The following is a 26,641-nucleotide window of genomic DNA, read 5'->3' on the forward strand; positions in this document are numbered from 1 at the left end:
ATGTAAAGAATAATTTCACTTCACAGTAGCTTAATGGCTTGTTAATTTAGTGAAGTATTGTGGTAGTCATTAGACTAGGGAGAAGAGAGTTGACCACAGAATAACAATAAATCCTTTATTCTTGACATTTTCATGGATTCTTCTTTTTTCTTTTTTTTTTCTTTTTCCTGCCTTACTACAGCTCATCCATTCTACTGTGTCTGCAGCCTGCATGGTGACTGAGAGAGACAGACCATGAAGATCTATAATCAGCTAACAGAATCGCAAGACTGGACTAGTCACTCACAGATACAAGCTTGGGATTTATATTTAGTTATAGTGCTAGTGCAGTTTGCAATTTAGGATGGGCATATCTGATCCATCTTTAAATTAGCTAATCCTCTTAAGGAAATATTTCTAGTTGTTACCACACTGTGATTGGCACAAAGTAATGTACTTTTTGCCATCATGGTGAGACAGTTTCCACTACGCCAGCAGTGTATGTGTGTGTAGATTACTTTGTAGACACATCCACCATCTACTTATGAATCCTATTTTTCTTTTGTGAACATGGCATTATGGGCTAACCCTTATGCATGGCTAGCAAAATGCAAACATTTTAGGGAGAAACTGAGAGTAAAACTGTTAAGAATTCATTGCATAGCAAGAATGTGACACCTAGTGGATACACGACATTGAGGAAATGTGGCAGTTCCCATCAAGCAATATTGACATTTAATGACCCTGTCTAGTAGAAAAAATTAATTTGATACCAGAAAAAAAATTGATCTTGAATGACTATCTTTTCCTGGGCCCAAGTAATTGGATAATGGTAAGTCTGCACTGAAAACTCATAAATATAAGAGGTGTCAGCAGTAGTTTGAAAAGGATTTTTTGTAAACCACTAGCAGACTGAAGATGTCAGGCCAAGAAGGCCAGAGAGCTCTTAAAATAAAAGAGCCCAAAGCCCATGAAAACATTGTGGATATTCAATGAGATGCATCAGAACTGGAGACGCCCAATATGCAAAACTGTCTAAAAAAACCCTCTAAAAAAACCCTCTTTTGTTAAACCCACCTGTCTGTTATTGACATGTTTTTTCTCCAGGAATTAAGAGCTTTTGCAGCTGGAGATACTCAGAGGTGAATAACTATTAGGTAAGGCCACTGGAAGCTGGATGAGACTGAGACACAGTTTAAGTCTGACTTGTGCATTCTGCCCAGACTGTCAGGTACAGATGGTGTCTGTCTGATACTCCCTACTGCAGTCCGTAGTACCTGAATTTCAAGTATTCGCATATATCCATTTTCCAGGATGTCCTAGACCCTCATTGCTTTATTGACTATAAACAAAAGAAAAGCTTATAACCAGAAACTGGTATTTCATACAGGATTCCAAACACAAATCAAACTTTTCACCATAAAATTTACATGTGAAAATCTGTATTTATTTCCAAATACGCTGAAAAGGCTTCCCCAAGCCCAGCAGAGGAGGATGTTTTGCTGGTCATCTCCACCCATCACCTCTGCTCTGCAGTCACAGTGCTTGCTTCCCAGCTACAGATGGGTGTGTGGAAATATATTCTCTATGAAAGGCTGGTATCTAAATGCAAAAATGTCCTCTTTTGCCTGTGCAAAGCAACATTTGGAAATAAAACTGACCTAGCTGAAGCGAGGGGGTTTTAGAGCTCAAGCTCCAGGAGGAGGTTTGGGCTGTGTCCAGGGAAGGGCATGAGCCAGCAGTGTGCACAGGTGGCCCAGAGGCTCAATGGCATCCTGGCCTGTATCAGGAATAGTGTGGCCAGCGGGACCAGGGCAGTGACTGTCCCTCTGTTCTCAGTACTGGTGAGGCCACACCTCGAGTCCTGGGTCCAGTTCTGGAAGGACAATTCAGGAAGGACACTGAGGAGCTAGAGTGAATACAGAGAAGGGCAGCGGAGCCACTGAAGGGTCTGGAGCACAAGTGCTCTGAGGAGCAGCTGAGGGAGCTGGGGGTGTTCAGCCTGGAGAAAAGGAGGTGCAGACCTTATTACTGTCTGTAACCTCCTGTAAAGAGGTTGTAGCCAGGTGGGGGTCAGGCTCTTCTCCCAGGCAGCCTATTGACAGGATGAGAGGACACAGTCTTAAGATGTGACAGGGTAGGTTTGTATTGGATATTAGGAAGATTGTCTTCATAAGAAGGGTGATAAGATGGGCTGCCCAGTGAGGTGGTGGAGTCACCATCCCTGGAGGTGTTAAAGAAAGGACTGGACATGTCACTCAGTGCCATGGTCTGGCTGACGTGATGTTCAGTCGAAGGTTGGCCTCGATGATCTCAAGAGCTCTTTTCCAACCCAACTGATTCCGTGATTCTGTGACAGGAGACAGCACAGGGAGGGAAAGGTGAAAATAAACCAGAGGGTGACGTGAGAGCTCGTGGTCCACACGAGGGTTGTTACAGCAGTGACATAACAGCTCATAACGTTTTGAGCTCATTTCGGTGCAAAGGCCGGGCCGGGCGGGGCGGAGCCGGCGGGCGGTGTCACGCTGGGCCGGGCCGGCGCCGCTGCGGGCCGGGTTCGCTGCCTGGGGCCACCGCCCCTGCCCGCCCTGCCCTGCGGATGTGGATCCGGTCCCGGCCCCGGCCCCGGCCCCGGCCCCGGCGGTGAGTGGGGAGTGGGCGGCCGGCACCCGGCTGGCAGGGGCCCTCGCTGCCGGCGCCGCCAGGGGAGGAGCCTCCCCCCTGCCCGCCCACCCGGCCGTGCAGCGGAACGGAGCAAGCCGGTCCCTGGGCCCGGGTGGCTCTGCCACCCCCGCCCTGCCCCTGCCCCTGTCCCCGGGGGGAGGATACCGGGTCTGCAGCCGGCTCGGCCGCGGGAGCCGGCCCGTTCTCCGGGTGGGGGCCGCAGGGAGCGGGCCCAGCCGGGCGGCACGGAGGGAAGGAGGGAGGGAAGGAGTGAGTCACCGGCAGCGCCATGGCGGGGCCCGCCTGGTGTCTCTCCTCCCTGTTCGGCCGATTCCTGTAAAAGGAGGGCGAGGCGCAGCCTAACAGCGGGAGGCAGCTGTGATGGGCCGTCTCAAAGCGGCCCCGGCCCCGGCCCCGGCCCCGGCCCCTGCCCCCGGCCACCACACAGCTGCTCCGTGACTGGGCCGGGGGCTGAGAGGGGCTTTGTGTCTGTTCGCTGCGCGTCTGGGTCTGTCGCAAGTTGACACTGTGCAGGAATGAAAGAAGGGGCCAAGTTACCTCCCACAGGGTCTGTTCCGGGCGTTGGACGGGCTGTTCGGAAAGTATGTTTGGAAATCACGGCTACGATGTGGAAAAGTGCTTCAGCTCTGTACTAGTTCCCAGTAGTAATAAGCCTGAAAATAATAAATCTTACTGAAAGCCAAAAAATAACAAACTCAAAAAGAGTAGGTTTAGGTTGGGTATTAGGAAAAAGTTCTTTACTGTGAGACACTGGACCAGGTTGCCCTGAGAAGCTGTGGGTGCCTCATACCTGGCAGTGTTCAAGGCCAGGCTGGATGGAGCTCTGAGCAAACTGGTTTAGTGAAAGGTGTCCCTGCCTGTGGCAGGGGGATTGGAATGAGTTGGGTCTTTAAGGTCCCTTCCAACCCAGCCATTCTGTGATTCTGCGATGATTCAGTAGTTCTTACATAGTCACTATGCCAAGCACAATGATTCTGAATAAATGCTAGCAAATAAATGAACGTCACTGAGTAGCACACTGTTTATACAAAGGTTTTCAGAAAGGAACTGTTCTGCAAAGCTATATTTTTAACTAGTAATATATAATAATTATGTAGTGCTTTTCATTCTTTAAATTCTTTAGGAATTGCAGCATGTACAATGTTTAAGGCCTTGTCTTAAAACAACCCCAACACCTGATTGTGGATAGCGATGCATTAAGGTGGAAACAGTCAAAACAGTGTAGTCGGTTATTGACAATCCCAGTTACAGTGCCTCATCCCTGGTTATGATTTTCTTTGTTTGATCCATTGTTAGTGCATCTGAACGGTTTTTAAGGACTTTATTAAGTATTTTTTTAAAGATGTACATACTTGGGTTCAGAGCTGTAAATATGAACGTTTCAAAATTGTGTGCATGTGGAAAGGCAAGTGAAACTGACTGAAAACCTCACTGAAATTTGGATTCAAAGCTTTTTTTGGCAGTCACAAGTGTTTATTATGACATGCACATGTTTACAGTATCACTGTATTTTGTGGGATAATTTATATGAAATACAGGGGACTGTAATTTTTCTTTGAATCACACAGGTGTAACTCATAAAAGCTGGACTGCATCCTTAGAGCAACTTAAGTAATTTCACTGCTTGAACAGGAGGGGGAAAACCACTTAAAGTCAGTGGGTATAATCCTTTCTTCAATCAAGTTAATAGCAAAAAAATCCCCAAAACACATTAAACCAAAATCACCAAACCTTCCTCTAACTTTTAAATTCAGTAAATTAAGTCTGAGATAGGTTTTTTGGTGGTTTATTTTTTTTTTCAAATTGGGTGGGTTAATTACCAGATTTATCATTTTATATCAACACCTGTAAGTTGCTCTGTGAATCATGATATAACGATCTCTGTAGAATCATTTATATAAAATTTGTTGACAAAACTAAAGAGAAGTGGCTGGGGTTGTTTAGCCTGGAGAGAAGGAAGCTCATGGGAGATCTTACTGCTCTCTACAACTACCTAAAAGGAGATTGTTGCAAGGTGAGGGTCTGCCAAGTGATAGGATGAGAGAAAATGGGCTCAAGTTGTGCCACTGGATATTGTGAAAAATTTCTTCACAGAAAGGGTTGCCAAGCAATGGGACAGGCTGCCCAGGGAAGCAGCTGAGTCACCATCCCTGGAGGTATTTAAAAGCCGTATAGATTGTGTAGGTACAGCACCTGGGGACATGGTTTAGTGGCGGACTTGGCAGTGCTGGGTTAGTGGTTGGACTCAAAGTTCTTTTCCAACCCCAACAGGTCTGTGTTTCTACAAAGATCCACTTAGATCGTTTGGACTTTTTGCACATAGTGCTGTGCTGGTGCTGAGTGCTTTGCAGCTGGACTTTGTCACAGAACACTTGGTTTATAGCTTTCAACAAGGCATTGAAGTGCTTTGTGCTCAATTTGCCTACCCATATGGTGGGTGTCCTCGCCTACCCAAGATGATACAGGTTTCCTTGATATGATTAAAGCTTTACAATATTAACTGAGAAGGTTCCTCCTTAAACTAATAATACGTTTACATACTCTTGCCATGAGAAGTTTATTGATTTTAAATATCTGTTTGACGAAGATTCTGTTAATATTTTCATTTACTGACAAATACACTGTAGGGGGTTGTCAGCAGTTGTTTTTGACAACAGTTTCTCCCTATTATGTTGTTTGAATGTACTTATTTGCTTTCCTACAGCTACTACTTCACTACATGTAGCAACAAGTTTTCCTACTAAGAGTAGGACATAAATGCCACAGAGGACTGGTAGGGTCTTCACAACTGGAGCAGTTTCTCAGACTGGTCACAGTAGTAAGTCCACAAAAATGCACACCTATGCCTTTACTAAGCTCAGATATGTCTAACTCACTGTAATAAAGTTTTGTGGGTTTTAGATTGGTACCACATATTTTTTAACCCTAGCATTTTATTCTGTTTTTGTATTTAGAAAGCCCGCAAGAGATGGTGGAAAAACCACAAAAGATGGCAGAAAGCTGGTCATTCTTGGATACTGTTGAGTCCAACTTCAGGCCTCTGGTAGTTATTGAACTTGCAAAAGGCACCAAAGAGGAAACCATAGAATGGTTCACTAAACGTATTGTAGACAAAAAAGCAGATGGAGGTAAGTGCAATATGATCTTCTGTGACACTTTGGGAGCAAATTAGCTGTCACCATAATGTAAAGACTTAGAGAAGATTAATTTTTAGGGAATTTGTGGTTTAACCATTGTTTGGCCAATCTCATTGTTTTGCATTTTTGAAGTTGCTTAATTTTATGTAAGAATAGAACTTCCTGTTGCTGTCATGAAAATGTAATAACTCTTAACCCTGTTATAAAGGAAAACATTGGCTTAAGATCAAATGCCAGCTGAACTCTAGAATTCTTCTGTTTTTGTAGCAGAACATGAAAACCTGTCTTTCAAAGTAGTTTTGATAGCTGTTTTTATAGCAGTTGTCTAAAGCATGTTTCTCTTGTTGCTCATGGATAGGCTTGCCAAAATGAAGACCTCTCTCATCCTGTCCATAGGACTTGTGTTGTAGAACAAGGTTAACAGAAAGCAATTTAATCTTGATAAATTCATTTTAGTTATATTCTTGGTAGCTTGTAGGGTTTTACAAAGACAGTATTTCAACCCTCATTTTAGTACACTTCTAGGAACTGAAGTTTGGCTAATTAATTTGTAGTTCCTTGGATTTCTTTTTTACATTTTTTAGAAAGACATTATTATACATGTTGTAGCTTATAGCTTATGGTCAGTAATATTTCTGTGGCTGTTTGGATTTGTGAATACAAACTTGGTTTCAGGCCTCTGTTAGGTAACTTAGAGTTGTTTCTGTGTCAGAAGTCTAATCTCCTTGAAACGAATGGGAGTGTTTGCAGGAGCACTGCTTGCAAATGTGATGTGAACACTGGGGAGTAGATCCAAGTTGTCCCTGTTGTTCAGTTCATGAGTGCTTCCCCAGAAACAGATCTAAAGCAGGGGGTGACCCTGCAAGGTTCTGAACAGCACATACCAAATGCTGTTGAAGCCTTAATATTTTGTGCCCTTAGGAAGAAGCATTTTCAGTGTCCCTGTTAAACAGGGCTAATGTGATGGATGCTGAAATACTCAGGCTTTTAGATGTGACTTTAATGTGTTTTCTTAGTTATTTTGCCTTTCTTTACTTTAAAGGTGCGCAACTGCTGATTAAACCATTGGTCACGGAAAATGGAAATGAAAATATTTATCTAGTTGGAGCTTCCCACTTAAGGCTGTTGGTGGGAGCTGAAACTGTGGGTTTGGTGAAGGAATGTAATGATAACTCAATGAGAACTTTTACATACAGCAGTAGAAAGACTTTCAAAGATTTCGCAGGTAAGCTGTTATAGGGGTCTTCGTCATTGCAAGTTATGACTAAAGATTGTAAGAATTACATTGCTAAATCTTTCACAGGCTTTTTATTCCTTGAAAGGGTAACAGTGAACAGAAATAGGGAGACCGAGCCATGAAAATATACTCATTTTTCACTATGGAAATTCAGATCATATGATGCTTTTTTTTCATTCAAATGGCTTTAATTTTTTGCTTGTGTTTTCTTTTATGCTTTTCTGTGCTTCAAATAGTCTCTTAGTTACATGAAAGATTTTTGTTGAAAGTAAGACAAGAAAAATAGTTGATAAACAAGATTTTATGATTAACAATCAATGTTATAAATTAGCACAGCAGCTGAATTTCTGTGAACCAGTTTTGGAGCTTATTATCTTCTAATTAGCTGGAGGAAATAGAAACATTTTTCTCTGTTACATGTACACATCAAACAATTAAACACTACAAAGCCATTTAGTGGAATTTGGGCGTGATTAGTGAAATCGTTCCTTTTCCTCTGTTGTTTTAAGATGGTTCCAGCGTGGTAATGTTTGACTTTAAATGTGCTGCTTGTAAGGTATTTAACCCCCCTACAGTGGCAGAACTAATTTTTCTCCCCAGGTAAATACTGGAGTTCCAGCTTAGTCTTGCTAATACTTCTCATGTGCCTTTTTGAGTGATGCCTTTTGCCACGTTTTCAGTGTCCAAGGCTCTTGGTTCTGTCTGAAACAACGATAGAGCTGAAGGTTTGGTTTTTGATGCCCGTTCACCACTGCTGCTGTGTGCAGTAACTGTTGTGGTGTCTTCTTTTGTGACCTTGCTGTCCTGAAATTAGGAAGCCTTGAGAACAATTGCCAATATGCCGTTTTTGTTTATTTCATGCCTTTACATTCTTGATGAAAATCTGACTGTCATTGCTAACAGATTCTCCAGGAGCTGGAATGCCAACTGCTGTAAATCTAAAATACAATTTTCCCTGTGTCTCCTGGTAATTTTTATTTTCAAAAACATTTAGTATAATTTTAATTTTGTCCAGATCCAATCTGAGAATAAAGTAGTTGACCACCAGGCTTAGATGAGTGAAAAATGCCACCTATAAAAAACCTCTTGCGACCTGTGTTGTCTTTCTATATTTCTGGTTCCACAATTTAACTATGTTCTTATTCTTTGTTGCTGTTTTAGCTTCTTCCTTGGTGTATTTAAAGCAATTTTTATTGTTTCTTATTCCTAAGAGGAGAAGAAATTAATTGGTCATTATCTTAACGAAATCAAGAGTCTTTTTTTTCCTGAGGATGGGGTTGACAATAGATTTGTTGCTGTAGCTTTTAAAAATTTTGGATTTTTTGAAAGTTTTCTTATTGATTTACCTTATTTCCGTATTTCTATCAGAACTAGTTATCTCAAATGGCTTATTGTTATGTTGTATGGGCAATAAGAGCAAGATATTGTTGATTGTATGATATTTGCTGTGAAATGCTTCCTGAAAAGGAGATTTCTCCTGACATCTTACTGGGGTTTGTTATGAAAATGCTTCAGGAACTGGATCTCAGAAAGGGCTGTGGAGATGCTGAAATTGGCAAATACTGGATGCCTAAGAAAGAGTCTTTCAGCAAGGCATCAGCAATTAATACTTCAGAGGTGTTTGTCTCTTGAGTCATTTGTTCTCTTAGTTTATTTGGGTAGTCAAAAAATGCAGTGGCTGATTTGTGCTAGTTAAAGCTTATTCTCAAGAAGTAGTTTATTTTAAATAGTGGAGGTTTTGCTAATGGATGTTCATTGGCAATAATAGTCACATAATTTTTTTTTTTATGATTCTGGTAATTTTTTATAGTTATTTGGTTCCAGGGTTGTATTCTGATGCTGCACAATTTCATACAACCTTCTTTTTCATTTAGATGACAATCACAATTTCCTTACAATGGCAGAATGTCAGTACATCATCAAACACGAACTTGAAAATTTGAGAGCTAAAAATGAAAAAATGATCCCTGGATATCCTCAGGCCAAGCTGTACCCAGGAAAATCAATTGGTAAGCAATGTAGTTTGTTGTCTGTAACTCACTCTGTTGATGTAGGATAGTGTTCACTGTGAAAAGAATTTAATTTTCTTGTATTGAAGAGAAATCACTCGGACATTGAAGTCCCACTGTTTTTAATCAACTTTGTTTTCTCACTGCTTCAGAGTGATAGGACAAGAGGAAATGGATGTACAGTGCAGCAAGAGAAACTCTGAATGTGTATCAAGAAAGTTTTTTTCACAATAGGATAACCAAACATTGGAACAGGGTATTAAAGAGATTATTGGTAACTGTCCTGGGAGACTTTCAGATTTTCACTGGACAAGGCCCTGAGTGGCCTGATTTAAGCTGGACCCACTTTTAGCAGGAAGTTGGGTCAGATTAATTCCAGTGGACCTTCCATTCTCAGTCTTTCTGTGAGGCTGAGGCTCTGCCTTATGTTCTTTTCAGCTGGATAGTTTTCACACATGTTGATGTAATTCATTATTTTTAAATACTATAAAAAATATTTATCTTTTTTTTAAATTACATAATGATATACTTTGATTGTCTCTGTGTAAAAGTACTGGAATGAGTAACAGTGCTCCAGAGTTAAAGATTTCACAATATGAAGAAAGTTTTAATTTATTTGTTTTCATCAATCCTCCTCTTTGCTGCAAGAGCTTTTCCTTTTCATGGGAGAAAGAAGCAATGAGAGCTAGTGCTATTTTTATGGTAACTGGAACTAGTTCATTGGCAGAAATGCTAATTTCTTAGGAGAATTTATCTTAATATTTGTATGCCCTTTTAATAACAGTATCTTTATTCCTTAGTGTTGGTCATCAAAGAAAGAGTTCTGTGCATATTAGCAGTTCAAAAAATATAAACACATGTGAATGTCAGATGAGTTTACATTGGTAATGTTTTTATATAACAAGTATTTTTCTAGTTATGACAAGCAGATGCCTATGGGAAATGGTAAAATACTATCACACAGCTTCCAGTGCCTCCACTCTCCTGTTTTTGAAATTTATTTTCTATTTTAATATGGTTGCTGGTAACTTTCAGAGCAGCTTGTTAATTGTTTATCTACACACATAGTATTGCTTTTCATAACAAAGTTAAATACAAATTGTGGAATATGTAGTTTGTTTGCAATGAAGACGTGTTGTGATTTATAAATTAGTGTCAACTGATAATTCAGAAGTGGGTTTAGTATCTTTCCTGAAATTAATACAACAGTGGCTTTGGGGCTTTCCTCACAAAGCTCCCTATGCCTCCATATGGCATTTCAGTTGTGATTTGTTGGACTTTTGGGCATTGAAGCTGCAACTGATTATATTGAAAACCTATGGAATAGTTAATAGATGTAAAAAGGTTGCTGTTTCTCTTCCAGTGGACAACACAGTCTTTGTAGGAATAGGTACAACTGCTTTCTATTATGAATAATTTTTTGACCAACATGTAGACAATTTTTTTTTTTTATTTGAGTTCTGGATCTATTTCAAACAAACTTTAGGCTTGCTAAATATATAATATGACCTGTTCATTTATGTCAACTTCATTGTCTTTTGAAGGAGTGCTAGGTACCATTTTTTTTCTTCTAGTGAGAAGATTATTGACCAGTGGTATCCTAGTTCAGATTTTCCCACTGCATGATAGAGAAGAGTTGAAAAAGCTGCGTCACAGCTGGTATGAACGAGTGAAGGTCGACTTTCAACCTTTAGGTATGTGAATGTTTACTCCACTTCAAATAAATGCAGGGTTTCTTCTGGAGAGATTTGCAATTTCTCTGAGAAGATCAAAGGTCTTTCCTAACTTCAGTGTTTAGCTTCTGTAGAACTGAAAACCCTGTGTGGAAGGTAAGTATTGTACCAAGAAGTCTGTTATTTCAGTAAGAGTTTACCTATTTACATCCCAAATTACCCATTGCAGTTCACCTGCTCAAACACTACCTTTCTGCCCAAGTTGCTTTGTTTGCCTTCCTGAATCAAAGTTCCTTTTTTTACCCACCATTGTTCTTAATGGTCTTCGAATAAGCAGAGTGGTTTAGGCTCTGGTTAAGGTAGCACCTGTGTTTCCAGACTTGTTGACATGCACAGGTGAGGTCTGTTTACTGAATTCTCTTTTGACTCTAAGATGGCTGTAGGATAATCTTTGCTGTAATGACTCTCAGTACAAATGTTCTGGAATGAAGCACTGCATGGCTCATGCTTTTCTTCCTTGTGGCTGCAGGATTTTTAGGTACAGGCCTTTGGTTGTAGTTTTCAAGTTGCCGCTGGGGGGCAGTTCAGAGGCTCAGCAGCTGAACTTCGGTCATCAAATACAGTGTCTTGAATTGAGACCATTGCTCTTTTTCCAGTTGGACAAGTTTTTTTCTCTTTTAGTGTTTACTGTATGACCTCCTGAAATGGTTCTAGACTTGCAAATTGGTGGCTCCAGAGTCTGCAGATTCAGTGTCTGTGAGCTTCATGTAACAGCAGTCTGCACACCACAAATTCTCCCTATCCATCAGCAAAGCAGTAATGGTCCAAGCCAAGACTGTTTTATCAAACTGACTCTTGAGAAGCTCCTAAATGTCTGGAATTCCCAAAGCTGTTTTGAGTTGTAGAAATGTCAAAAGTGTGTTTACAACTGTTTGTTTTAAATTCATTGTATGAAGAGTGCATGTTGTTGCATGCCAGCATCACTTATGTATTTTAGACACTGAATAATCCTAAAATGAAAATAATTTTTAGTCTGGCAATGTAGTAGGATAAGTTCTAAACTCTAAAGCTGTGAACTTTACCTACAAATGGGAAAGGAAGCCTTTGGGAGTTTGCCTGATTATAAGGTTCTGGGTCTTGTAGTTGCTTGAGATTCTTTCCTGAGCTGCAGGAAGTTAAAGATCTGGCTTGATAATGCCTGTCTCCAGAGTATTGTGTTAGGAGCCTTACTGTCTGCTTGTCTTTTGTTTATGTGAGAGAGTGTTGTTTTGTTTGGGTTTTTTTTTGACTGACACTGAATATATACAAAATTCTGTAGTAAATCCCAGGAACCTGTCTAGAATGTACTAATTTAAGAATATCTTTCATGTTGCTTGCTTGGAGTGTGAAATTATGCTGATGACCTATGCTTGAATGTAGTTGTTAATGAATTTTTGATTGAGAGGGATGTTGGAGTTCTGATCCTTCTGTTTACCTTTCCTTCTTGCTTTCAGAGAGTTACATGATTGGCAACTGTGGACTTCTGCTGTAGTGTTTTGTAAACCAGGAACCATAAGAGTATTCTGGTATTGCACGTGGGGTTTTGATGTGTTAGGCTATTACAGGGAGTGTCAGTTCAGAGGTCATGATTCTGTGGCTGTTTTGTTAAGCTGGTGAAACACATAACAGTGGCATACAAGCAATCTGGTCTTCCAAGCAGGCAAAGACAAAACAAATTTTGGTATTCAAAACTCTGATAGATATTTCTATATCTTATGTGGTGCTACTTCTAGATTGTGTTGAACACTCCTCCTACATTTTTTGTTATTGGTAAGATGAGTGAGATCTTGTCTTCTTAGAGCTAATATATCTGAAATACATCCTTTACTAGTGCACTTTTCAAGTCTATAACTAAGCAGAAAAGCTTAGTGAGTACAGCAAGTGTGTATATCATCTATCAATTGTCTGCTGTAGAGAATATCTCAACCTGGGTGTTCTGACATGTTTAAGATTAAAGATTTCAATATTACTTCCATGTGTTCCTTTAGTTCCTCCAGTGCTGTCAAAGCACAGCTAACCCTTTTTGGCCCTGAGCAGGCTGAAACAAATTGCTTCCCAGGAGTATGTATGCCAGTGAGAATCTTCAGAAGTTGGGTGTCACTTACTGTTAAAGTTTGTTTTTTATTACAGCAAATGCCTTCAATGCCCTTCTAGCCATTCATTGATTGATTCTGTTATCAAGATGGTACTGTTTTCAGTTTGGTTGGGGTTTCTCTTCTTTTTGTTTCTCCTTCTCTAGATATCTGATGTTGCTATAGCAAGTATTGAGATACTGAGTTCTTTACCATCTGAATGGTACATTTGTGTGTGTGTGTATATGTAATAATTCAGAGAACTGTCTGAGTTTTTTAAATGGGAGGAGGTGGTAAAAAAAGAGCGATAAAATTGTTACTTAAAAAAGATAATTCTGCCAATGGAAAATTTCAAGTTTGTGTAAAGTCAGGTTTGATACTGTATTGACTTCTGTGTTAAGTGGAGTCTTATTTGTTTCTCTCTGCAGATGACATACGCAGCTACTTTGGCGAAACCATTGCTCTCTACTTTGGCTTTTTGGAATACTTCACATTTGCTTTGATTCCAATGGCTGTCGTTGGGATTCCTTATTACGTGTTTGCATGGGAAGACTATGACAAATATGTGATGTTTGCCACGTTCAATCTGCTCTGGTCCACTGTGATCCTGGAAGTTTGGAAGCGGATTTGCGCCCTCCTGACATACCGTTGGGGGACACTGTTGATGAAACGACAGTTTGAAGAGCCAAGATCTGGCTTCCATGGCGTCCTGGGTATCAATCCTGTCACTGGGAGGGAGGAACCAGTATACTCAAGTTTTAAGAGACAGTTACGGATTTATCTGGTGTCCTTACCATTTGTGTGCCTTTGCCTCTACTTCTCACTGTATGTGATGATGATTTACTTTGACTTGGAACAGTGGGCTCTGGATTATCACAAAGAGAATGAGTCTAACTTCAGCAGCTTGATGCTGTATGTGCCCAGTATCATATATGCTGTTGTGATTGAAATTATGAACCGTATCTATCGATATGCTGCTGAATTTTTAACATCATGGGGTAAGAAAGTTGTTTATTCTTCCTTCAAGTTAGAATCCCAGATGCTTAGACATTGTTTCTTTTACTGTGAGCTTTTGTTCAACAGAATGTTAAAGAAATTTCCAGAAGTAGTTTTTTTGCTGTGGGGTAAAAGAGTTGGCTACCTTAACTTCTTATATTTTGAGTGTTCTGAAATTGCAGTGTCATGTTTGGTTTAATTTGATCTGAGCCTAACATGCCATCAGAAGGGGTGATCCTGCCTCCTTCAGCCTCTCTGTCCCTTTGGTGCAGAAGTCCCCCTTCCCTGATTCAGCAATTTGTTTCACTGTGTTGGCCATAATGGTGACAGAAGGAACAAGGTGACAGCATAAGGAAGGAGCTCAGAGGTAGATGGGTGGCAGGAAGGACTGTCCTGGGAAGTTGAACCCACAACTTGGGTTTGCTGAGTGTTTCTTAGTCTACTGATACATCTGTAGAGGCAGAGGCACTGAGTTAATGGAACCAGATCTACTTTCACCAACTAAATACTATATGAAGGTATTTATATTGCTACATATATAACAGACTGAGATTTCACATCCTTATCAAAACATGTTTCTCTGGGCACTCAGAAGAGAAGGAATGTTATAATAGATTGCATTTCTTTTCCCATGTGTGTGTGGCTTATTTAACAGATTGGACCTTGTATTTTGTAACCTAACATAATGATAGTGAAATACTAGTGTTTATTTGAATTTTAGCACTTCTACAGACATGTGCAGTCACTTTCAGACAAAGTTAATAGATGAAGCTAATGGAGAGTTAACTGCTTTGTGTAGCTCCATATGGCATTTATTTGCAGGATAAAATCCACATTACTAAAGCCAGAGACCCAGAAAATTAACAGAAGAAAGATAAAGCAAAAGGGAGATTGATGCAGAAGACAGAATTAAAAGAGGTGTTGAAGTGGGGCTTGGTTGTGCATGCCAAATTGACTTGCTCAGCAAATGCAACCTGACAGCCATGATATGAAAAGAAAGCAATTACTCGATTTGTTTAGGACTGTTCAGGGGTTTTATTTAAATAATGACTTTTAAATTCATATCCAGAGTTCAGCTGCTTTGTTTCATTGTTTTTACTATACTGCAGTAAAAAGCTTTTCTGCAAAATACCCAGTTATGTTGATCAGATAGACTAAAATGTCTTTAACAGACAACTCAAGGGTTTTTTTAACTCAGAATTTTTTGGTTTCAAGCTGATGTTTCATGTTCAACAGAGGCAGTATTTATGTAATTTGCCACACTGACAGCTTGTGCCTTTTCTATTCTATCCAAGATATTTATGCTGCCATGCTTTGAGTAGGCTGAAAAGCTCATCTGACTGTCCTACCTTCTCTCCCACCCAGTGTATTTTCAGATAATATCTGACTTAAACAGCTAAACTGATGAAGCATGGGAAGCAATCTGGGGTATTTTAAGCTCACCTTTTGCACCCATTTGTCATGAGAACTGATCATTTAGTGAAAGCTAAAAGTAAAAATTGAATTCAGTCACTTGAGTGCATTTTCCACATGTCAGGCCCCACTTCACACCCCTGTCAGAGTAGAACTCTGCTGATTTGTCCTCATCAAGGTCCCTCGGTGATGGTGTCTCCTTTCAGCCTTGTTGACACAGCTCATGCTGGTGTACTGCCTTCTCAGTTACTGCTTAGCCAGGCCTTTAAAGGTACAATCTGACAAAACAGCAAAAAGAAATTGTAAATCTCCCACTCACTTTCCTTTTCTTCCCACTGGTAACCAGCCTTCCTGAAACATCAGCTTCTGACAGTTTATCTTAAATGAACTGAAAATATTAATTTAGAATGAGTAATGCATCTACTGAACTTCACATACTCTAGTGTTGCTCTAGAGCTCAGTGTCTGATCTAAATATGTTAGAGACGTATGGGAATATTTCTGTGAGCATTTACTGGTTTTGAATCAAAGTAGGTATTGTTACTTTCCATAATATATTCCCATTAGTCTTGCATTAGTTTTCAGCCAAAGAACAATCAATAGCTAGAAACATTTTAAGTGTTAAGCATGATGGATGTTTTTTCTGTCTGTGCAGTAGAAAAAGTGCTGGAGTTGTAGACAAAAGTATGTATGATAATACTGTGCATCAGGTGAGCTTCACAGGTTAAGTGAGGTACTGGTACAGTATAGATTCTTTTTCCCTTAAAATGTTGGAGGAACATAAACTGTTAGATAAGTAATTTTTAGGTGGAGAAACAGTCTTTTTAGTCTTTGTGTAGCAATGTCTTGTATATGATAAGAGCTTCTGCTGTTTACTAATCAATAATTTTGTTGGTATTTTAGAAAATCACAGGCTGGAATCTTCATATCAGAATCATTTAGTTCTGAAGGTTTTAGTGGTAAGTATGTAGCAGGAGCAGCTTTTAAAAGTATTTAAAAAGATGTCTTGTCATGTGTTTTATTAGTGCTTTCCTAGCATTACCTCATGGACCTACAGTTTTGTTCAAGGCCAAATATTAGCACAAATACCAGAGTAAACAATATTTCTATTGTGTTTTCAGCAACTGCTAGACTATTTTAGTTACCTCTTTTATAGTGGAAAGTTGGCTTTTTATTTGTATGGATTTATTCTTTCATTAGGATTCTGTATATGAACATTTTCATGTTAATTGTTGTGGTCTTCAGCTGGGAACTATTCTGTTCAATTTTTGCAAGGTTTCATGGTTAACCATATTTTAAAAAGTTCCTGTATTGACTTTCACCTGTACGATCATTCAGACGATCAGAGGAGCCTGGAAATACATGTCCCATCAGTCTGCTCTGTGCAGCTTATAGTATATACTGATCTGTTTACTTTGTGCCTCTGAGCAACCAGCTTCTGTGTGTAGGTGTGTGTCTTTAGTTGCTCTTTTATGTGTACCCCCAGATGTGACACTGATTCTAAGGAATTGTACTGTTAATTTTGAATTTGCATATAAGATGTTCAGTGAAAGCAGTTGCCAAGATTGTTTTAATTAATCTTTCCTTTCGAAAAGATTGATTAAACTCTCTTCCAGAGTTCCTTTTTTATTTCCTTCAGTGTGGTGGGGTTTTATGTGTAGTTTTGTTTTGTTTGGGGTTTTTTTATTGATTTTTTGTGGTTAAATCTGCTTCTTACCCATCTGCTACTGGTAACCTCTAGAGCTACAACTCTTGTTCATATCATCTATAACTTTGTCCCTACCTTTCTCAAAAAACTTAGCACTATCTCTTTTTCCCCATAGAATATAGATATAAAATAATTTAAAAATGTTGAAATGTCAAGTTAAGTTCCCCCCAGTTTTCCCTTTCACCCTGTGAATGGCTCTCTGCACTCCCTGTTTTATCTGTGTTCTCCAGCACAGCAGCAGCAGAACTGGTAGCAAGTAGGAAACTTCAGAGCTTGATTATGATTTTTTTAAGTACAGCACTGTGATTATGTAACATTTTAGAAGTAGGGAATATTTTTCTTGGTTATAAAACCCCTTGAAAGGATTAAACATAAATCTCAACGAACAATATCAAGGAACAGTTGTACATATTGAGAGATACATCATCCAATGCATGTATTTGGATAAAGTATTTATTTAAAAAATCATTACTCTAAATTAGGATTAATACATCCCTTTTATAGTGTTACTTCTGGAAAAATTGCCAAAAAATGAAGGTTAAGCAGAAGGTGACATGTTTTTAATGTCCACATTTCCTAGTTGAATTGTTCTCTTTGTACACTATGCTTTAGGAAAGCATTCAGCTTGTCAAGTGAAAATCTGAGTAAGACTGGGGTTTTTTCTGACTTAAGTTTTAAAAATGGTAAAGAAAATTTTAATGAACAGTTTACATCTGCATGGAAGCTGTTTTGTCAGGGTAACTGTTAAGTTAAATAATATTGTGCATCTGAACTTTTGCCTGAGTACTGAAACCAAATATTTTTATTTGCAGTTCAACTTCTTAAATTGTTTTGCATCTCTCTTCTACATCGCTTTTGTGCTGTTTGATATGAAGCTTTTGAGACAGGTGAGTTCCAAATCATCTTAAGAATGTTATGAATCTAGGAGAATAAAGGATTGATTGAAACAGGACTTTAGTATTTAATTGTTATTACCTGACATACATTAACCTGACATACATTTTCTTAGAAATCCATCTTCTGCATTTCAGTTTCCCTAGCACTGTTGAAGAATCATAACAGAGTAGAGCAGTTCTTTCCCTCTGTATAAATGAGGCACTGTTTTCAAATAAATTGATTACACAGATGAGGCTGGGGAATTTTCATTTCCTCTTACGTTAGAAAATGGTTTTCTCTGTAGTGTTCTTAATGAGGGACTCTTGAGGATAGGAGCGTCATTAAGTTTATGACTACAATGAGGATCTGCAAATAAATAAAGGCAAAACCAATTTGTAGTTAGTATTTTAAATCAACTTTCTGCTGTTAATATCTTTCATGCACTCAAATACATGAAAACTGAAAAATATTTTTGCTCTAAACATAATGAGCAGTACAACAAGAACTTCAGCTTAAGATCTCTGTTCTTGTAAAGTGATCTCTAGCAAAACACTTGACATAACTATACCAGCCATGACGTTCATGACATTTCCTCTACTTTCAGGTAAAAGCAAGAAGAAAAAAACATTAAAAAAATATCACTGTTTAGCTCTGTGATTGTCATTGTCATAGGCTGATTGTAACTTTTAATTGCACTTGGTGTACTGTCTTCAAGATACATCCAGATCCACAAAACATTTAGTCTTCCATCTCCTACTTTGTACTTTTCAGTTCATAGAAAAAAAGGGAATTAGAGCATCTATACTTTTCATATGCTAATCCTTGGTTTGTTAGGCTGGCATTTTTTTGTCATAGTATTACAGTGTTGCTGTAACACACAGAATTGCAAATTATCATAGATTTATCACAGTTCCATTTTTTATTTCTTTTTTAAACTTAAGAGCTTGGCCACTTTGCTGATAACTTCGCAGATCCTCAATCAGTTTGCAGAATCCTTGCTTCCTTACTGGCTTCAAAAGAGACATAACAAGAGGATGAAGAAACTCATGAGTTCTAAGAAAACTGATACAAACCTGTCATTAGCTGAGCAAGTCAACATGGAGAAAGAAATGGGAACTTATTTGGTATGTTCTGTTACTGTAAAAGAGTTAAAAGTTTTCTGGACTGTAGCTGACAGATATATCAGCCAGGGCAAATGAAAATATTTCTGGTTGTCTGGCCTGAGAGCTTGTTTCCAGCTTCATCGGGTTTGTTGGTAGCATTGTTTATGCAGCTACATGGTGCTCTGGATCAAGAAATGAATGCAGTGCAGGATCCTGGTTACACTAGAAAGAAGAGGAAAGAATGAACAGCTGTATCTGGAGCTACCTAACCCCTTATCACTGGAAAGAAGTATTTGTGGAATATACCCTTAATCTCCAAGGGTAACCTGAAGGAACCAGGATGAGTAGTCTGACACAGGGAAGAGGGGGGTTGCTTTGGTTTGGTTCTGCTGTAGTAACTAGTTTAAATGGTCAGTTAAACCAGAGCCTGAGAGAGTGTGCTTGTGTGTGGATGGGGTCAGAAATGGAGAGGGCAGAAGAAACCAACTCTGCAAATACTGCTGCTGGAAGCTCTTACTTCATGAAACCACAGCCTTTGCATTCACTGTCTCCCTGGTTCAGTTCCTGACCACCTCCTACCCAGCATAATTTTTAACACACTTCATGCAATTTGCTACTTGCAGTTCTAAAGGAACTGACAAAGTAGACATCAGTGTGTGTGTTAAGGCCTTACAGACTGGCTGGTAACTTGCTTGGTCAGGTGCTGCAAGCATAGTCACAAGAGTCTTAGTACTGTATGGTTTATACTTCTAGAGAATAAAAATTACATGTAGACAGCATACCCTTTATATAGAGATTAGCAGTTTGAAATTTGATATTATTACCATATCAGATTCCTCTCTTCCTGCATGAAGTATCATGAAATGGGAAGAGGAGGAAGAAATTCTACTTTTACAGTTGAGAAACTGTAGAAATGTTAATACACGTATTCCTGTGTGAAGGTTGGTATTTCCCATGTTGGATATGGAGAGAGATAAATTCAGGCAGCATGTCTGTCTTGCATTGGAGAGCACAACAGAAATCCCTGAAATAGTGTCTGAACTGGTACATCAGCATAATCGAGCACTGCACCTGCACAGCTCCAAGAGCTGTGTGTCGGCATCAGGCCTTGATATGCCTGTCCAGATAAGCTCTACCTCTTAGACTGAGCTGGATTCTGATTCCCAGCTGTCACATATAAAGCCAGGGTGGTGTCTTTGAATCTCGTTGGTCAGTGCTTCTTGTGCAGAGCTGATCAAATGAATCTGCACCTGTTGTATGGTTGTGCCCTGAATAGTTTTCTGCAGGGGCCCAAGAGGTCAGTCATAGTTAGGACTTTGCTTTGGATGTGTCCACTGCTACCCTCAGTTTCAGTTCAGGGTACTGTGTACTCAAGGCCTTAATTTTATATTCAATCTAAATACTATAATTGTACTGTGCTTGTGAATATGTGATATTAGACCACTGATTTGTTTGCAAGCAGCTGTCAGCAGGCAAGAATATTTCTAAAATTAAAACTGTCACAAGGGGGAAGCATTTGACTATGTATAGTAACTGAGGAGTTTAGCAGGAGTCTTGATGGAATTCAGTGTTTCAGGGTCTTTTGTTTTCCTTCCTTCCTTCACATGCACTTCAACATTTAATTCTCCATTTTCTTTGTCCTTGTTCTCTCTCACTTTTCAAATCTCCAGCCCTTAACCCTGTTTAAGATGTAAAAACATCCATCAATAATTTTTAAATTTTTTTAAATAATTTTTGTTTTTCTCCTGTAGTTCTCCCTGAAGTTCTTTGTTGGTTTTGTTTCCTTGATGCTGTAGATCATGTGCTGATCTTACGGCTGACAATGGCACAGTTAGAAATTTCTTGAACATTGTATCAGGCTTCCTGTTTTCCTTCCCAAAGTTTCATAAATAAATACTTATTTTCTTTTTATACTCTGCTGTTCTAAAAGTCAGTAGATACTGAACAAGGAAATGAGAAGAAAGGTGTGAGGAAGCAGTGGGAATACTGAGCAGTTACCAGAAGCAGGGGCAGAAAGGGAAGCAGTGCTCTCTGCCTGCAACAGTCGTCTGAGAAAGTGACAGCAGGAACAGATGTATGGCTGCCACCCCAGTGAGGGATCCTGCAAAAGTGTCCCTGAGAAAGACCTTAATAAAATTCAGAGTTTATACAAAACATTTCTGAAGAAAAATCTTAGCTTTAAAAGTTAGGTAGCTCTTCATGGTCTGGCCTGCGGGTCTGTTTGCAAGACCCAGCTATACTGTTCAACTTGAAAATGAGCTCAAATGAAAATGCAACTAATGAGCACCCCGATTTCTGAGCTTGTGGGCTTCTACTACCTCTCTCTGTTTGCTAGGGAAAAAAGCATGAGGTGCCGGAAAGGGTAGTCAGTTTAACAGCTATAAGAGAACCATGTGTCTGAGCCAGAACCAATTTTATGTGGTTCCTGCAATAATCTCAGTTACTGTCAAGTTTTTATGATTTAAATCTTGAGAGAGGACAATATGTGGGTCTGTGTAAACACAAGATACCTAGATCCCAGTTTAACTTGGTTTTGGTATTTCACCATTCTTTGTTCAGTGAATGCTTTTTCTTTAAAAGGAGTTATTTTGATTCTTTCATAAATAATTGCTGCAATCATAGAAAACTATTAATACTAAAAAAGCAATATACAAATCTTACGATAAACCTGTATGTGAATACTTCGTAAGCATACAAGTACCCACCTTCTTGGTTTAAAGATCAGGTGATAGACGTGTTATAGATTTGTTAAAATAGGTTTCATTTGTTTCCACTAACTGTTCCTTTCAGATGTCAGTGCTGCATTGTGCTGTTTCAGCCTTCAAGTGGGCCACTAACTCTGACCTACCCATTTTGGAGTAAAACAAGCAGAAGTACCAGAGAAAAGTTGCCTATCTGCCAACCAACCTTTCTGGTTGGTCTTTCATTGACAATCCGAAGGACTGGGACTTCTATTGCCTCAGTGCTCTTAGGAGAATGTTCTGACTGTTTAAATGCATGGTGCTATTTTCCTGTTCCCCACTATTCCTTCTGTTACTGGTGCACTGAGATAGTCAGAAACTTGAATAGGATGAATGGGTTTGCACTTCATGTTATAAGGGTAAGAACTGTGACTTCCAGGAAATGCATTTAGGCAAAAGGAAAAACCTTGGCCTTCCCATATAAGACATGTTGAGTAATTGAATAATTCCAAATTAACCGGATGTTTGGGGTTTTTTAATTGTTGTTATTTTCTATCAGCAGTCATTCTCAAATGTCTGATTTGAGAAAAGGAAATATGTTTACAACTGTACTGTTATTTCTGTGGTTTTTTGTAGGTTAAAGTTGTTCTTTCTTTTGCTCTTTTTTTCAGGGTACTTTTGATGATTACCTGGAGTTGTTCTTACAGTTTGGCTATGTGAGTCTTTTCTCATGTGTTTATCCACTGGCAGCTGTCTTTGCAGTGTTAAACAACATTACAGAGATATACTCTGATGCCTTAAAGATGTGCAGAGTTTACAAACGTCCATTTGCAGAACCCACAGCAAATATTGGTGTTTGGCAGGTAATTTCTGTGTCTTTTTTCTATTTATTTCTTTTAAAAGAGGTTTCAACAACAAGTATGTGTGTTTGGCCCATGAGGCACTTCAGAGTTTAGTAGATGATTTTGTTCTCTTTAATGCCTTAGAATATTATCTATCCAACTCTCTATCCAAGTGATTTTTTTGGTGTGGTTTTTGACCACATGTCTTTTGGTTGCCTTTGAAAAGAAAACAAATCTTCCTTTCTGTTCGTGTATATGTATTGTACTCCTGTTGTAACTGCAACAAGGCAAAGCTTCCAGAGACTGCCTAGTACTCCTTATGGCCACCACTATTTTAGAATGGCAATATTAGATGCCATCTCAGAAACATGGAGCTCAGCAAGGGTTTCAAAAAAATGGAAGAATAGATAAGCCACATGCTGGGCTTGTGCCCTTGTGATCACTGGTACTCAAGCTGACTAATTTTAAAATAACGTGGATCTGTGAGCAGGAGCTGGAACTTTCTGCACAGCCTGAACACTGTAGTCTATCTAAACAATTTCATGCTGGTAGTACCGGGTTAAGGATTTTCTGTCCTCAGTTGTTTGCCCATGCAATCATGCTGGCACCTGCTGTTTTGGAGCCTGTTGTGTGTGCTGCGTCAGTGAACTGATCCTGACCAGAGGTGTTTCTGGAAAGAGAGGAGGCAACTAAGTTGCATCCAGAGACTTTAGCATTCTGTAACAGCAGTGGCTTGACGGGGAGTGTGAAGTCTGTTGGGGGACCTTTCTAGGGGATAATCCATATTCTCGTTTTATTTAACAGACTTTCTAGTGATATGTAATGGAGACACAGGGCACAATTAACTAATTGACTACTTATGTTGGAGGAGTTGTAAATATTATCCAATGAAGCCAGTGAGAGATGAGAAACAAAATCATTAAACTTCAAGTGAAACATACTTGTAAAAACATGCAATAGATATTAATGAAGTGGATTTATAGGAGAGTCTTTTGATAATATGTCATTAACATGCAAATTACAATCTGGTTGCATTTTAACATGGGATGTTTTTTCTCAGTCCAAAACTATACTGGTAACATCTTGATGGCATAGCTGCATTCACCAGAAAAGTCAGTCTGTGCTCATAAGTCACAAGCATAGCTGCAGGTATATTAATAGTTTTTGATTTGGCTAGAATAGTTGGTTTCAAGCAAGGGAGTAGGCTGAAAAATTACAATGCTACTGGTACAGTAATTTTTTATGGTGTCATTTCATTAACTAATAGTAGAAATTTTCATTTCTGTTGTGAATTAAAAATAAAAACTAGATTTTCAAGTTGGCTTTTTCATATGGCAAATTAGAGCATTTGCTGAAAGATTTCTGTGAAAGGAATACTAGATTGATTTTATCAAGTGAGCTGAATCACTAGCTTCTTGTCAAGGAGAAAGTTTACTTCTGCTAATTCATTGTGACAGTTGCTACAATTCAATGTCAGTCTTTCTCATTTCAGACGGGACCTTGGAATAAGTAACCCTTACATTGCAATTTTAATTGTTAAGCTGTATGAGTATTTTCAGACATATTGTGGGAGCTCTATAGCAAGAGCTTGTTAGACTTGTGCTATTGCGTGTGTTTAAATGGAAATCTGTCTTTCAATAAATTTCAGCTTGTGCAACTCGTGATTTAAGAAAGCATTCTGAACCATCCTTACCTTTTCCTGTTATTTAGCATTCAGACAAAACCTTCAACACCAGCATTAAGACTATTAGCTCCTCTAGGAATTTCGCACTATTTCTTTTATCCTGAAATAAATGTATGTTTGGGAGTACAACTGTGGGCGAGTGCATACTCTTATACATGTTCAGGTTACAGCCTTGTGGTTTTGTCCTTGCCTGCAAGCTGATGAAGAAGTCTGGACTGCTTGCCAAACAAGTCTTATGCCATAGAATTCAAAAGAGGAAGCAAGATAAAAATTTAAGCTAAGGGGTCTTCTGAGGCTTTAATGGAGAGAGAGGTATAGTCCAGAGCTATTTGGGACTGGTAAATTAGAGGTAATGGTTGTAACTGTAAATATATTTGTGTTTTATTTCAGCTGGCTTTTGAAACTATGAGTGTAATATCAGTTGTTACTAATTGTATACTGATTGGAATGTCTCCACAAGTGGATGCCCTTTTCCCAGACTCAAAAATGGACCTTGTTCTGACTGTGGCATTGGTAGAGGTAAGTCTGTTTTCAAGCAATGCGTGTTTTGGTGAATAACACAAACACTAGTGAAAATGATGACAGGAAGTAGACTTTTCCTCACGCCTTATACTAAAAGGAAATGAAGATTCCCCTATCAAAGAAGAGTTTCAAAGTCTTGCCTTTTGGTTTCTTTCTTTTCTGTGTTTTCATGTACTGTGAAAGCTGTTGCCATACTTTCCTGTGCATTCCCAAGATACTGTGTATTTGTGGCTTCATGTATTGCAAGTATTTAATAGTGCAATTTCAAGAAGCAAAATAATCACGTTTTTGTGAGTTGGTTATTTCTCTATTTGGTTTGTGACCCCAGCTTATCTTAAAAAGACTTCATACATAATCTTTATGGATGTATCCTGTGAGGCTTATGTGAAACAACTATGTATGATGGCTGTAAACATTGGTGATTGTAACAGTGTTTGGGTTTAATCTTTTCCTAATTCTATGGAAGTAAGCACTTGAGTGTTATTCTTTTTCAGACATGGGGGGATGTATGTGGGCGTTTTAAATAATAACTGAGGCTGCAGGACTTTGCCCTTATGTATCTTTCCTTCAGAGCTTTCTTGTGTTGCATTGCCTTGACTTTCATCATTATGCTATTTTAGCCTCTAGGAACTGGATTTACTTTCCTTGTGGCAAAAGGTCTGGATTGTGTATTTATAATTACTAAATTGCCTTACCAAGGTGCATCAGGAGCACATATTTCTTTGTTGTTCTTTTTACAGGTGTTAAATGTTATGCAATGAATTATGAGCTTGCTTTCAATTTTATTTTTCAAGCCTTAAGGTTTGCAGAGTTAACTTTAAATATGGATCATGTCAGCTGGTTTGCTGATGTTAAAGAGTCTACAGGCAGCCTGATGTGCTCTCCTGTTATGCAAGTGTGAGCATTTACATTGACTTCAGTGAGGTATTTGAATGCGAAACTAATTTGGTACATTAAATGTAATCATACAGTACATTGCTGGACAACGTATCTAGAGAGGTCATGTTATGAAAACTGTATAACTAAGTGTAAGCAGTATGGATTTATGGCAGTGTAAAGAGATGGGGTTGTTCTTGCCTTTGCTTGCTTTGTATTCCACTCTTATCTGTGTGGAATGTGAAGTTGGCTGTGTGATCTCTGGGCTGACCTCTGTTCCTTGGTAGGCACAGGAGGATATCAGTGTTTTTCTCTCTAAATTTAAATTCTGCTTATATGCAACCCTTTAGGGACAGGAATTGCAGCATGTTAATTAAGTAGCTCTTGGAATTACTGTTTAACATTATATCTCAAATTAGCTATAAATGCTGTGGAAAGGGAGATTCAGAAAACAAAGCGAAGAAAGTTTGGAAAGAAAAGGTAAATTATTAGTAAGGGGAGGAGAGAGGAAAATGTTGTCTTATACAGAGAAGCAACTTTGTTGAAGACCATCAATCTATAATTAACATTGTATGAAAGGACTTTGGGAGGCTAATGCTGGAGGACCCAGAGGAGAGGAAAGGTAACTGTTTGGTTAAAGAAAAGCTTTCTCTTATTATTCTTCTTAATTAACACCCCCCCTACCACCACTGCCACCAACAAAGCAAGCCATAATGCAATGGTCAGAAAAGGTCTATTTAAAATTGATTTTAAATAGAAGTGTAGTATGCTTGATAATTTTAAGTATGCTAGTCTGAGGGGGTTTTTTGTGGTTGTTTTTCTGTTATTACAAACTATTTATTGTCTGAGAAAACACAAAGATATAAACTCAACATATGAGTCTTAAAGTGTTTCTGCAGCATAACAAGCCATGTGATTTTTTTGGAATGTTTTTGGTTATAAACAGTTCCAAAACCATTCAATGAGAAATGTAAGACTTCAGCAGTCTCCATAAGGGCACTCTTTCAGTACATTTAAAACAGTATTTATCAACTTCATGGGTGTGCCTTTTTCGAGCTTTGTTGTTTTGGGGTTTTTTGTTTTGTTGTTGTTATTTGGTTTTGGACAGGT

General features: G+C 38.9%; 1 protein-coding gene across 5 annotated transcripts in view; it reads left to right on the plus strand.

Moving 5' to 3' along the window:
• Window positions 1–26,641, plus strand: part of ANO10 (anoctamin 10) — a 154,999-nt gene that overhangs the window by 19,401 nt on the left and 108,957 nt on the right. For 2 of the 5 annotated variants that reach the window (XM_071561166.1, XM_071561167.1), the window contains exons 1-10: window positions 5,619–5,792; window positions 6,844–7,026; window positions 8,913–9,047; window positions 10,622–10,741; window positions 13,260–13,829; window positions 16,143–16,198; window positions 17,760–17,834; window positions 18,765–18,947; window positions 22,279–22,470; window positions 24,524–24,652. In XM_071561166.1, the coding sequence (XP_071417267.1) occupies window positions 5,633–5,792; window positions 6,844–7,026; window positions 8,913–9,047; window positions 10,622–10,741; window positions 13,260–13,829; window positions 16,143–16,198; window positions 17,760–17,834; window positions 18,765–18,947; window positions 22,279–22,470; window positions 24,524–24,652 (1,803 nt within the window). In that variant the 5' untranslated portion in view covers window positions 5,619–5,632. Of the gene's footprint in view, window positions 1–181; window positions 812–2,476; window positions 2,623–3,104; window positions 3,246–5,618; window positions 5,793–6,843; window positions 7,027–8,912; window positions 9,048–10,621; window positions 10,742–13,259; window positions 13,830–16,142; window positions 16,199–17,759; window positions 17,835–18,764; window positions 18,948–22,278; window positions 22,471–24,523; window positions 24,653–26,641 lie in introns of those variants that run through there. The other 3 variants (XM_071561164.1, XM_071561168.1, XM_071561165.1) reach the window with 3 other exon arrangements.

The sequence above is a fragment of the Pithys albifrons genome, chromosome 7 (genome assembly GCF_047495875.1).
Source record: "Pithys albifrons albifrons isolate INPA30051 chromosome 7, PitAlb_v1, whole genome shotgun sequence".
Taxonomy (NCBI): Eukaryota; Metazoa; Chordata; class Aves; order Passeriformes; family Thamnophilidae; genus Pithys; species Pithys albifrons.